Below are 14,042 nucleotides of genomic sequence, written 5' to 3' on the forward strand. Positions count from 1 at the left end.
TACGAGACAGTCACTAGCAAGTCCACAGGGAGATCAAGACTCCAGGTTTCTCCTGGAAGGCGGGATCAATTTACATGGAAGCTAGATAAACACATGTAGGGGGAGGAATGGAGGGCTACTGAGATGGGGTAGAGGGTTGGGAGAAGGCTGGCATGGAGCAGAGGGACAAATACCTTTACCTCTGTTCTGAGCTGATTGACCCTCCAACCTGCTGTATGTGGTGGGAGGGAGGAAACAGGCTTGTTTTCCTGTTGTTTTGCTAGTGTTGTTCTGCTGAGTATTGTTGGTGCCAGAATGTGTAGCACCACTTGTGCAGTGCACCCCAGTGCATCCTCAGGCTGTGTTGGTTGGTTCCTGCCAGTGTGGAGAAACAGAGGGATCTTGCGGCCCACATCCATAGATGCCTCAAAAGTTGCCGCACAAGTTAGAGCTGTTTGGAAAGTGAATACTGTGTTGTCCTTCATTAGTCAGGGGACAAGAAGCCTTGAGGTAATATCGTACCTGTATAAAACTCTAGTTAGATCACAGTTGGAGTATTGTGTTCAGTTCTGGTCGCATCATTATAAGAAGAATGTGGAAGCTTTAGAGTGGGTGCAGAAGAAATTTACCGGATGCTGCCTGAACTAGAGAGCACATTTTATGAAGATAGGTTGAGTGAGCTAGGCTTTTCTCTTTGGAGTGAAGGATGATGAGAGGTGACTTATTAGAGGCGTACAAGATGATAAGAGACAGATATCAAGTTGACAGCCAGAGTCTTTTTCCCGGAGCAGAAATGGCCAGTACGAAGAGGCATAGATTGGGAGAAAGAATAGGGGATGTCAGAGATAATGGTTAAGTGCGCGGAATGTGCTGCCGGAGCTGTTGGTAGAGGCAGATACATTAGAGACTTTTAGATAGGCACATGGGTGATAGAAAAGTAGAGGGCTGTGCTGAGGGAAGGGTTAGATTGGTCTTAGAGTTGTGCCGACCTTCTAACCTTCTATGTTCGTTGTGTTCCTCTGTATTTTTCAATATACATGATGAATCAATGACTCTGAATCTGAATTTCTTTCCCTCCCCCAGTGCTGTGCCTGAACTGACACCAGCCAGGGTACTGGAGCCAAGCCAGGCACTACAGTTCAAATTTTGTGTTTCTAAGTTACATCGACGGTCAGTGGGCACTCTGGGACATTCCCGAAGACAGGTGACAGATCCTCCTCAGTACCGACGCACACACCGGGAAGGAAAAGTGAGAGGTGGAGGTGGTTGTGTCCATCGTTGGAAGCTGCTAGTCACACAAGGTGCATTCCTTAACCACGTAGTAGGTGGTTTACAGTTCTGTGCCTGGTGATGATGTTGCCATCTGGCTGTCTGCTCTCTTCCCTCTTTCTCCTGCCTTGTTTCCCCTCCCCTCGCTATCTCTTGTTCTTTGCCTCAAGTTGCAACCTTGCATTTGACAAGTGATCTGTTTCCTTAAAAGTTTACTGTTCCAAAGAGAAAATGAACCGAGGTTCTGTTGTTTAATAAAGATAGATGCAAATGTTTTCTTCAGATTGCTGTGCCTCTTTCCCTCTCTTTTGCAATGAAGACATTGGCCGAGTAATGCACGGGTTTCTCTGAGGAAGGTTTTGAGGGGGGTGACTAGGGAGGTGGAATGGGGCAATTTGGGAAGTCTGGCTGAAGCTAAAGACACTGCCATCAGTGATGGAATTAGAGCTATACTGCACGAAAACGGGCTCTTCAGTCCACTTGGTACATGCTGACCAAGATACCTTCCTTTCTTTAGCCAAAGTGTGATGAATCTGTAGAATTCATTGCCTTGAATGGCTGTGGAGGCCAAGTCATTGGGTATATTTAAAGCAGAAGTTGAGACGTTCTTGATTAATCAGGATATCAAAGGTTACTGGCGAAGGCAAGAGAATGGGGTTGAGAAGGATAATAGATCAGCCATGATGGAATGACATGATGGGCTGAATGGCCTAATTCCTATTTCTTATGGTCTTACCTACACACAGCTAAGCAACTGGAGGAGAGCAGTATGGAAAAGGATGTTTGCTGACCATAGAGTTGTGGAGTCAGACAGCACAGAAATGGGCTTTCAGCCCATGCTGAAAGTTTCCTATCTGAGCTAGTCCCATTTGTCTGCATTTGGCCCATATCCTCTAACCTTTTCTTTTCATAGAACATAGAATAGTACAGCACAGTACAGGCCCTTCGGCCCACAATGTTGTGCTGACCCTCAAACCCTGCCTCCCATATAAGCCCCCACCTTATATTCCTCCATATACCTGTCCAGTAGTCTCTTAAACTTCACTAGTGTATCTGCCTCCACCACTGACTCAGGCAGTGCATTCCACGCATCAACAACTCTCTGAGTAAAAAACCTTCCTCTAATATCCCCCTTGAACTTCCCACCCCTTACCTTAAAGCCATGTCCTCTTGTATTGAGCAGTGGTGCCCTGGGGAAGAGGCGCTGGCTATCCAATTTATCTATTCCTCTTATTATCTTGTACATCTCTATCATGTCTCCTCTCATCCTCCTTCTCTCCAAAGAGTAAAGCCCTAGCTCCCTTAATCTCTGATCATAATGCATACTCTCTAAACCAGGCAGCATCCTGGTAAATCTCCTCTGTACCCTTTCCAATGCTTCCACGTCCTTCCTATAGTGAGGTGACTAGAACTGGACACAGTACTCCAAGTGTGGCCTAACCAGAGTTTTATAGAGCTGCATCATTACATCGCGACTCTTAAACTCTATCCCTCGACTTATGAAAGCTAACACCCCATAAGCTTTCTTAACTACCCTATCCACCTGTGAGGCAACTTTCAGGGATCTGTGGACATGTACCCCAAGATCCCTCTGCTCCTCCACACTACCAAGTATCCTGCCATTTACTTTGTACTCTGCCTTGGAGTTTGTCCTTCCAAAGTGTACCACCTCACACTTCTCTGGGTTGAACTCCATCTGCCACTTCTCAGCCCACTTCTGCATCCTATGCAATATTTGACAATCCTCTACACTATCTACAACACCACCAACCTTTGTGTCATCTGCAAACTTGCCAACCCACCCTTCTACCCCCACATCCAGGTCGTTAATAAAAATCACGAAAAGTAGAGGTCCCAGAACAGATCCTTGTGGGACACCACTAGTCACAATCCTCCAATCTGAATGTACTCCCTCCAACACCACTCTCTGCCTTCCGCAGGCAAGCCAATTCTGAATCCACCTGGCCAAACTTCCCTGGATCCCATGCCTTCTAACTTTCTGAATAAGCCTACCGTGTGGAATCTTGTCAAATGCCTTACTAAAATCCATATAGATCAGATCCACTGCACTACCCTCATCTATATGCCTGGTCACCTCCTCAAAGAACTCGCCTATCAGGCTTGTTAGACACGATCTGCCCTTCACAAAGCAATGCTGACTGTCCCTGATCAGACCATGATTCTCTAAATGCCTATAGATCCTTTCTCTAAGAATCTTTTCCAACAGCTTTCCCACCACAGACGTAAGGCTCGCTGATCTATAATTACCCGGACTATCCCTACTACCTTTTTTTGAACAAGGGAACAACATTCGCCTCCCTCCAATCCTCCGGTACCATTCCCGTGGACAACGAGGAGATAAAGATCCTAGCCAGAGGCTCAGCAATCTCTTCTCTCGCCTCATGTACCTTTAAACTTTGTAATTATACCTGTTTCATACACCTTGGTGTGAAAATCTGCCCCTCAAGTCCCTTTTGAATCCTTTTCCTTTCACCTTAAATTTGTGCCTTCTAGTTTTAGACTCTGCTACCCAGGGGAAAAGACTGTGATCACCCACCTTATCCATGCCCCTTCTGGTTTTATAAACCTCTGTAAGGTCAATAGGCACCTTTCCATATCAATCCCATCTCTGTAGACATGGATACGTGGGTGATCAATAGGTTATCCAGATACTTATTCAATACTGTCAGTGACTCTGTTCTACTGGCTTCTCTGGCCATGTGCTCCAGGTATTCACCACTCCCTGGGTGAAGAAACTCCCCCATAGTCCTGTCTAAATCTCTTGCCCCTCACCCTAACTTTGTTCCTTGCTTAATCTACCTCTGATATGGTGGGGGGGGGGTGGGAAGTTTCCATGAGTTTCCTATCTATACCCATCAGAGTTTTATCTACCTCAATCATGTTCCATCTTATTCTCTGCTCCAGAGGGAACATAAGAACATAAGAAATAGGAGCAGGAGTAGGCCATCCGGCCCATCGAGCCTGCCTCGCCATTTAATAAGATCATGGCTGATCTGTCTGTAAACTCAGTTCCATCTACCTGCCTTTTCCCCATAACCCTTAACTCCTCTACTATGTAAAAATCAATCTAACTGTATCTTAAATATATTTAGTGAAGAAGCCTCAACTGCTTCCCTGGGCAGAGAATTCCACAGATTCGCCAATGTCTGGGAAAAACAGGTTCTCCTCATCTCCGTTCTAAATCTTCTCCCCTGAATCTTGAGGCAATGTCCCCTCGTTCTAGTCTCACCTACCAGTGGAAACAACTTTCCTACTTCTATCTTATCTATCCCTTTCAAAATTTTGTATGTTTCTATAAGATCCACTCTCATTCTTCTGAATTCCAGGGAGGATAATCCCAGGCGACTCAATCTCTCCTCATAAGTTAACCCCTTCATCTCTGGAATCAACCTAGTGAACCTCCTCTGCACTGCCTCCAAAGCCAGTATATCCTTCCTCAAGTATGGAGACCAAGAACTGCACACAGTACTCCAGGTGTGGCCTCACCAGTACCCTGTATAGTTGCAGCATGACCTCCCTGCTCTTGAATTCAATCCCTCTAGCAATGAAGGCCAACATTCCATTTGCCTTCTTAATAACCTGTTGTACCTACAAGCCAGCTTCTTGTGATTCATGAACAAGCACTCCCAAGTCCCTCTGCACAACAGCATGCTGCAATCTCTCACCATTTAAATGATAATCTACTCTTCTATTATTCCTTCCAAAGTGGATGATCTCGCATTTATCAACGTTGTATTCCATCTGCCAGACCTTAGCCCACTCACTTAACCTATCTGTATCCCTCTGCAGACTCTCCACATCCTCTGTACAATTTGCTTTTGCACTCAGTTTAGTGTCATCAGCAAATTTTGCTATACTACACTCAGTCCCCTCTTCCAAGTCATCAATGTAAATGGTAAACAGCTGTGGGCCCAGCACCGACCTCTGCAGCACCCCACTCATCACTGACTGCCAACCAGAGAAACACCCATTTATACCAACTCTCTGCCTTCTTTTGGTTAACTAATCCACTATCCATGCCAATACACTTCCTCCAACTCCATGCATCCGTATCTTATTTATAAATCTCTTGTGCGGCACCTTATCGAACACCTTCTGGAAATCCAAGTATACGACATCCACCTGTTCCCCTCTATCCACTGCACTCATTATGTCCTCAAAGAACTCCAGTCTCTCCCATCACTTGATTGCAACATCCTGGGAAATCTATGCGCTCTGTAGTGCAGTGACCAGAACTAAATGTCGTATCCCAGTTGGCATCTGACCAAGCTGTTGCCCTCTCAATGGGTCATAGGATCTGGAGGACTAGGGGTCTGGCAGTGCATAGGAGACAGGCAGAGGTGTAGGGGCTGGTAGATTACAGGAACTGAGAAGAATCAAAGAGTATCCCAGAGATGCGGAGGTGTATAGGAGTTGAAGAGGGTTACAGGGATAAGGAGGGGTGGAGGGGCCAGAGAGGATTACAAAGGGGATGGATAGGGTTATAGAGATGAGGAAGGGTATAGGTGTCAGAAGGGGGTCACAGAGATGGGGGAGGGGTGTAGGGAGCAAAAATGGTCACTAAGTTGGGGAGGTGTGTAGGTGCTGATGGGATCTCTGAGATGGGGAAGGTGTAGGGGCTGGAGGGGGTTTCAGAGATGGGCAGAGGTTCACAGAGTTGGGGGAGCAGTGAAGGGGCTGGAGGAGATCACAGGGAGGGGGTTACAGAGACTGGGATAGGTACAGGGGCTGGAGGGAGTTACAGAGACAGGAGGGGTGTACACGCCGGAAAGGGTCACAGAGAATGGGGAGGGTTGTATGGGTCATTGTGTGTTACAGTGGTGTGGAGATACCACATAGATAGGGAAGGGCAGAAGGATCAAAGGGTGTAATGGCACCTTTCCCACACGGACTGCAGTGGTTCACTTCCACCTTCTCTGGGGACTGTTAGGGATGGGCAGTAAATGTTGGCATCCAGAAGGGAACTAAAACTAATCATTCCTAAAGGGAATTGGGAAAACACATTGCAGCTCAGGGGGGGGGAAGTGAAGGATGAGCAAGCAAGATATTTTGCACAGTAGGGGAATCTGTCACTCATTGTGTTTGGTAGATGTGTGGCTGCAGAGTTGGGGGGTGGGGGGAGTGTAGTCGATCCTCCTGGGCAGGAAGGGGAGGGAACAAAACCACAAGAGCAATACACACAAAGCGTTGGAGGAACACAGTATTCCGTCCTAATCAGTACTGGGAAGGGTCTCAGCCCAAAACTGTTTACTCCATCAACTGTGCCTTATCTGCTGAGCTCCTCCTGCATTTTGTGTGAGTTGGTCTGGATTTCCAGCATCTGCAGAATCTCTTGTGTTTAAGAACTTCTAAAGAATGGGGTAGGCGACAAGATACAGGAACAAAATTAGGCCATTTGGCCCATTGAGTCTATTCTGCCATTCCATCATGGCTGATTTATTTTCCCTCTTAACCCCATTTTTCTTATAACCTTTGACCCTATCAGTAACCTATCAAACTCCATTTTAAATCTACCTAATGACTTGGTCTCCACAGCCATTTGTGTCTATGAATTCCACAGATTCACCACCCTCTGGCTTAAGAAATTCCTCCTCAACTTTGTTCTAAAGGGACGTTCCTCTACTCTGAGGCTGCGCCATCTGGTCATAGACTCCCCCATTATAGGAAATACCCTCTCTGTCTACTCTATCCAGGCCTTTCAATAGTCAATAAGTTTCAATAAGATTCCCTCTCATTCTTCTAACTCCAGTGAGTACCCAGAGCCATCAAATCTCCTCATACATTAACCCTTTCAATTCTGGGCTCATTGGACTTTCTCCAATGCCAGCTGATCTTTTCTGAAATAAGGGGCTCAAAACTGCTCGCAGTAATGTGGTCTGACCAATGCCTGATAAAGCTTCAGCATTATATCTTTGCTTTTATATTGTAGTCCCGTCAAAATAAATGCTAACATTGCATTTGCCTTGCTCACCATCGACTAAACCGGCAAGTTAACCTTGAGGGAATCTTGCACAAGATCCCTTTGCACCTCTGATTTCTGAATTCACTTCCCAGTGCAGTATTAAAGACAGAGTCAGAGACATTGTAAAGATGAAAGTGGGTTTTATTTATATACATTTTAAAAACACAATATTTACGAATTGTTCCCAGAGAAAACTGTGGGCAGGGAGTGGTCTCTCCCATGGCTGGAACTTATGTTGAGCCGACATTTGTTTCAGTGACATCAGTCTTAGATTCGGTCTGTACAGAGTCCTGAGTGTGTGTAGATGCAAGTGATGCGTGCAATCACAAACACACACAGACACACTATGACTGCATACACAGCCGGACAAGTGTGTGGATGTACATGTATACATATATGTCCGGACAGGACATTGCTGGCTTAAATGGCACACCCGGCTGCCTGTGCGCTGACAGAAGTGCATACCTGAGGAACGTGCCACTGGTGCACACAGCCACTCGCAGGCAGTACAAACTGCGAGCTGCCTGATCACAGGTGTGGGTCGGGAAGATTAAATGGGTTGCTGCAGCCGCTTCTCCAAGAGTGTTTCCAGGGATGTTGGAGAGATGGATGGGAGAGCATGGAGGAGTAGCTGTTAGCTTAACACTATTACAGCACCAGTGATCAGGGTTCAATTCCAGCCACTGTCTTTAAGGAGTTTGTATGTTCTCGTGTGGGTTTCCTCTGGGTGCTCCGGTTTCCTCCCACAATCCAAAGATGTGCGGGTTAGTAGGTCACATGGGTGTAATTGGGAAGCGTGGGCTCATTGGGCTGGAAGGGCCTGTTACCATACTATATCGCTAAATAAAACAAAGACAGAAATAAGGGTGTTGGAGAGGAGGCTGGTGTGGAGCCATTACTGGGAGGAAAGGACTGTGTGGACTGTTCTGTGCACAGCGTGGACCCTTGGCCCTCAGCAACCGAGGTGGGTGTGCGGTGTTCAGTGGCTGGAAAACTATAAATAAGGACGGCCAAGGTTGCGATTGGTGGCCTGAGCATCTCCCAGAGCTGTGACTACAGCCGGCAGCATAAACCGCAGGTTCTATTCTTTAACTGTTTTTGACAGCAGTTACAGCAGAAGACGCAGATGGAAAGGTGTGACATCCTCTTCTGCCTCAGCAGCACAGTGTCCTGCCACAGAGAGAGAGTGAGCATGAAATTCTGGTAGCTGAGGGCTGTGTCTTGCATTACAGCTGCCGTAGGTACCACCACACAGTTAGCCAGTGGGTAGGGAATCTTTGGCGTTCATTGCCACATACAGCTGTGGAAGCCAAGTCACTGGGCGTACTTAAGACCAGAAGATGTAGGAGCAGAATTAGGCCATTTGGCCCATCAAGTCTGCTCTGTTATTACATACTGATTTATTATCCCTCTCAAAACCATTCTCCTGCCTTCTCCCCTTAATCTTTGATGCCCATTCTAAGTAAGTACCTATCTCTGCTTTAAATATACCCAATCTCCTCCCACACTCACCTTCACCCTCACCTATCATCTGCCAGACTGTACTCTGTCCAATCCCCCCACCTTCTTATTCTGACACTGGCCTCCTTCCTTTCCCGTCATGAAGAAGGGTCTCAGTCTCCCCTCCATACTGCCTGACTTGATGAGCTTCTCCAGTATTTTGTGCATGTTACTGACGTTTAATGGGTGTGAATTCTTTGTGCTGACCTGAGTCTAAGGTGTTGGAGGATGTTAAGTTGTTGATTCTCACCCCTAACCTTGTGCTTAACCCATGATCCCCCTCCTGTCTCTGCTGTGGGAGCTGATGTGAATCAGGGTTTTAAGTTATGACTTGATATCTTCAGGTATTTGGCTAATGTTCAAATCAATCGTTCAGTCAAGAAGATTAGGTAAGTTCTGTACACAGTACTTTGGCACAAACTGCACTTTGATACCATCTCTTTCCAAGCCGACTACATTTGTCTGGCGCCTTTAAGCTCCAAATGCATCCAAAAGAGCCCAAGGAGAGCAAATGTCAAACAAAATGGAGCCATGAGGGAGGAGCTGGCCAAAGTTGACTGGTCGGATATCCTAGCAGAAAAGGCAGTGGAACAGCAATGGCAGGTATTCTTGGGAATAATGCACAAGGTGCAAAATCAGTTCATCCCCCGGAGAAGGAAGGATTCAAAGGGGGGAAAGTGGCCACAGTGGTTGACAAAGGAAGTCAGAGATAACATAGCATTAAAAAAGAAGTATAACAGAGCTAAGGTGAGTGGGAAGACGGATGATTGGGAAATTTTTAAGGAGCAACAGAACTTATTAAAAAGGCAATACGGGGAAAAATGAGCTAGCTAGGAATATAAAGGAGGATAGCAAAAGTTTTTTTTAGGTATGTGAAGAGAAGGAAGATAGTTAAGAACAATGTTGGGCCCTTGAAGAATGAATTGGGAGAAATTGTTATGGGAAACAGAGAAATGGCAGACGAATTTATTAAGTACTTTGGATCTGTCTTCACTAGGGAAGACACAAGCAATCTCCTAGATATATGGATGGGCCAAGGACATAGGGTAACAGAGGAACTGAAACAGATTGACATTAGGAAGGAAACGGTGATGAGTAGACTGATGGGACTGAAGGCTAACAAATCCCCAGGTCCAGATGTTCTGCATCCTAGGGTACTAAAGGAGGTGGCTCTGGAAGTTGCTGATGCATTGGTGATCATTTTCCAATGTTCCTTAGATTCAGGATCAGTTCCTGAGGATTGGCGAATATCTAATGTTATCCCACTTTTTAAGAAAGGAGGGAGGGAGAAAACAGAGAACTATCACCCTGTTAGCCTAACATCAGTAGTAGGGAAGATGCTAGAGTCCATTATTAAAGATGAAATAGCGGCATATCTTGATAGCAGTGATAGGATTGGGCCGAGCCAGCATGGATTTACCAAGGGCAAATCATGCTTGACTAATCTATTGGAGTTTTTCGAGGATATAACCAGGAAGATAGACGCGGGAGATCCAGTAGATGTGGTGTACCTTGACTTTCAGAAGGCATTTGATAAGGTACCACATAGGAGATTGGTGGATAAAATCAGAGCTCATGGCATTGCGGGAAGGATATTGACATGGATAGAAAACTGATTGGCAGATAGAAAGCAAAGGGTAGCAGTGAATGGGTGTTTCTCGGAATGGCAGGTGGTGGGGGTGCCACAGGGCTCAGTATTGGGACCACAGCTGTTTACGATTTACTTCAATGATTTAGATGAAGGCATTGTGAATAACATTAGCAAGTTTGCTGATGATACTAGGCTGGGTGGCAGTGTGACATGTGATGAGGATGTTAGGAGAATTCAAGGTGACTTGGATAGGCTGGGTGAGCGGGCAGAAACTTGGCAGATGGCGTTTAATGTGAATTAGTGTGAGGTTATTCACTTTGGGAGCAAGAGCAGGAAGGCAAGATTATTATCTGAACGGTGTGGAGTTAGGTAAGGGAGAAATACAAAGAGATCCAAGAGTACTTGTTCATCAGTCTCTGAAGGTGAATGAGCAAGGGCAGCAGGCAGTGAAGAAGGCTAATGGAATGTTGGCCTTTATTACAAAGGGAATTGAGTACAAGAGCAAGGAAATCCTTTTGCATTTGTACAGGGCCCTGGTGAGACCACACCTGGAGTATTGTGTGCAGTTTTGGTCTCCAGGGTTAAGGAAGGACATCCTGGCTGTGGAGGAGGTGCAGCGTAGGTTCACTAGGTTAATTCCTGGGATGTCCGGACTGTCTTACGCAGAGAGGTTAGAGAGACTGGGCTTGTACACACTGGAATTAAGGAGATTGAGGGGGGATCTGATTGAGACATATAAGATTATTAAGGGATTGGACAAGATAGAGGCAGGAAATATGTTCCAGATGCTGGGAGAGTCCAGTACCAGAGGGCATGGTCTAAGAATAAGGGGTAGGTCATTTAGGACAGAGTTGAGGAGGAACTTCTCCCAGAGAGTTGTGGAGGCATGGAACGCGCTGCCTCAGAAGGCAGTGGAGGCCAATTCTCTGGATGCTTTCAAGAAGGAGCTAGATAGGTATATTATGGATAGGGGAATCAAGGGTTATGGGGACAAGGCAGGAACCGGGCATTGATAGTAGATGATCAGCCATGATCTCAGAATGGCGGTGCAGGCTCGAAGGGCCGAATGGTCTACTTCTGCATCTATTGTCTATTAAAACAAAATCTCCCTGTCCTCCTTCAAGAACCTCCTTTGACTCTCCATCCCCGGTCAGCAATGGGGAGATAGATATTGTGAAAGAGAGAGGGAGGGAGGGGTTAATGAGGGGATTCTGGAGCTTGGGGCTCAGTCAGGTGAAGGCAAGTCAGCCAAGAGTGAAGCAAAAGGGATTGGGGACTGTAGGGGGTGTAAGAGCAGGAAGCGGGGTTACAGTGACAGGAAGGGGTGTAGGGCTGGAGAGGGTCACAACAATGGGAAGGGGCCAGAGGGGGTCATAGAGACAGGGAGGTGTGTAGGGTCTGGAGGGAGGGGTGAGGTCACAGCGATGGTGAGGGCTAAAGAGATTATGGAGGGATTCAGACGTAAAAATCCCTGTGAGCGTTGAGGGTTAGTGTGCCTCAGGGCGTGAGGAGCAGTTGGTGTTTCCAGCAATGTTGCACATGGTACTCTCCTGGTTTTCTGTGGCCAGTGTTACTTCTTCAACTGACCCTGGGCTTTGTGGTCCAGAGGCCACAGATTAAGAATTAGGGGTAGGCCATTTAGAACGGAGTTGAGGAAAAACTTTTTCACCCAGAGAGTGGTGGATATATGGAATGCTCTGCCCCAGAAGGCTGTGGAGGCCAAGTCTCTGGATGCTTTCAAGAAAGAGATGGATAGAGCTCTTAAAGATAGCGGAATCAAAGGTTATGGGGATAAAGCAGGAACTGGATACTGATTGTGGATGATCAGCCATGATCACAGTGAATGGCAGTGCTGGCTCAAAGGGCTGAATGGCCTACTCCTGCACCTATTGTCTGTTGTAGCTGCTATCTGCTGTGCGCCCATTAATTGCTCATTTTCAGCATGATAGGGGCCTTATCCTGGTGCGAGGCTTTAGCAGAGCTCAAGGATGGCATTGGTGCTGGCAGAAAACTCACATTGAAGCTTCTCCCACACCTTTTCCATCTCACTCCTTTCTTCCATCTTCTTTCCTCTGCCCCTTTTACACCGTATTACTCTGTGGTATCCTTCCTCTGTGCTGAGAGTTCCTCCTTCCTCCTTCCTGGTTCTCTCTCCTTCCTATCACATCCGTTGTCTTCCAACCACCACCTTCCTTTTCCATTCCTACACCTTCCATCTCTCCCCGCTCTCCTCTCCCTCGATCAGTTGAAACAGACTTGGCTGTGGAAAATTTCATATTTCCACAAAGTCCTGTCACATTCCTAGAGAGCTGGAACCCAGCCTGTCATCTCAGTGTCAAACTGCTCAGTGTAACTGAGACACTGATTACAGATGTTCAGAGAGAGTGGGACGGGCAAGAACGAAATAGAATAGGTATCACCTACCACGCCGTCTGCATCCACATCATTTTCAGCTGTGAGGGAGTTGTGCTGTTGATCAACCTGTAATGAGAATGAGAGGTGTTGTCAATGAACTCTGGCAGGAAAGGAATATACACCAAGATTTATGGTCACACCTTCCAGATGCAAGATGTCTTCAACATTACCAAGTTAAATTCTCCTCTGCGTCATGTCAGGATGGATGAGGAACGAAGGAGAGTCTGAAAGGAGGGGACAGGGAGGTGGAGGGGGGTGGAGTATCAAGAGCTCAAGCAAAGGAAGCTGAGGGGACCATGGTGGGGTGACTGTGATCACTGGGATGTGAGAAGCAGAGTGTAAATGAGGGATATACCTGAAAGGTGTGTGGGACCCAAAGGAAGCTATAGAAATAGGGAAGGATGATTAGGCTCAAGTGGGTCACAGAGACAAGGAGAGGTGTAGGGAATGGAGTGGGTCGCAGACAGGGAGGGGTGTAGGGAACAGAAGGGGTCACAGAGACGAGGAGGGGTGTAGGGAACGGAGGGGGTCACAGAGACGAGGAGGGGTATAGGGAATGGAGGGGGTCATGGACAGGGAGGGTTGTAAGGAACGGAGGGAGTCACAGAGAGGGGTGTAGAGAGTGGAAGAGGTTACAGAGACGGAAGAGTGCAGGGGTCACAGAGACACGGAGGTGGAGCTAGTGGTGGCAAAGAGAGCAGTAAGGGAGAGGGGAGATTTCAGAGACAGGGAGGAGATCACAAACACAGGTGTGACCATTTTGAAAAGCAAACTTAAATTAAACTGTCCAGGCTCGTGAGTGCAGGGATCAATGCTACACTGGCTAATACAAGAATTATGTACAAATTGTACAGAATAGTGAAACTCTTCACTCACTGTCAGCAGGGAACGACACTTGCTCAGGTGGACAATGGTCATTAGAACAACGCTGACCAAGAGCAGTTTCGACTGGTAGCTCTTCATCATTGCGTCTCCGTCTCTGTCTCTGTCTCTCTTTGTATCTTCAGCCTCTGCTTGGTCTCTCTGCTGTGGTTGAGACAGCTCACTCCACTTTATACCCCCAGTGGCAGTATTGACCTGAAGAGGTTCTGTTGTGTGGTCATTGACCCAGGGAGTCTTTCCTGGAACTGTGTTTTCCAAACACTCTGCCGATGTTGACTTTCGAGTGGGTGCCAGAACTAGCTGGCAAGGACAAGTGATGGGAAAGGCCAAAGGACATGAAGTCAGCCCGATGCCGAAGGACTGGCATGATCTGCAAATACTGGCACCACCTCAAACCCTGCAGCCCCTTCCCGTAAAACAAAC

The 14,042-nt window shown here is 46.9% G+C and overlaps 2 protein-coding genes across 6 annotated transcripts in view; one reads left to right on the plus strand and one right to left on the minus strand.

Annotated features, from left to right (window-relative positions):
- The window catches only part of LOC134350861 (serine/threonine-protein phosphatase 2A 65 kDa regulatory subunit A alpha isoform-like), a 140,182-nt gene extending 137,792 nt beyond the window's left edge, over positions 1-2,390 (plus strand). For 2 of the 5 annotated variants that reach the window (XM_063056637.1, XM_063056639.1), the window contains one exon: positions 1,063-1,217. In XM_063056637.1, the coding sequence (XP_062912707.1) occupies positions 1,063-1,079 (17 nt within the window). In that variant the 3' untranslated portion in view covers positions 1,080-1,217. Of the gene's footprint in view, positions 1-1,062 lie in introns of all 5 variants that reach the window. The other 3 variants (XM_063056638.1, XM_063056635.1, XM_063056636.1) reach the window with 3 other exon arrangements.
- Positions 2,391-7,336: 4,946 nt separating this feature from the next.
- On the minus strand, positions 7,337-13,770 carry hamp (hepcidin antimicrobial peptide). The gene is made up of 3 exons (XM_063056640.1): positions 13,614-13,770; positions 12,747-12,803; positions 7,337-8,401 (listed from the first exon to the last, which is right to left on the minus strand). Exons 1-3 carry the CDS (start codon positions 13,701-13,703, stop codon positions 8,285-8,287), a joined length of 264 nt encoding a protein of 87 aa, XP_062912710.1. The 5' UTR covers positions 13,704-13,770; the 3' UTR covers positions 7,337-8,284.
- Positions 13,771-14,042: the final 272 nt, after the last annotated feature.

Source organism: Mobula hypostoma, chromosome 8 (genome assembly GCF_963921235.1).
Source record: "Mobula hypostoma chromosome 8, sMobHyp1.1, whole genome shotgun sequence".
In the NCBI taxonomy this organism is placed as follows: domain Eukaryota; kingdom Metazoa; phylum Chordata; class Chondrichthyes; order Myliobatiformes; family Myliobatidae; genus Mobula; species Mobula hypostoma.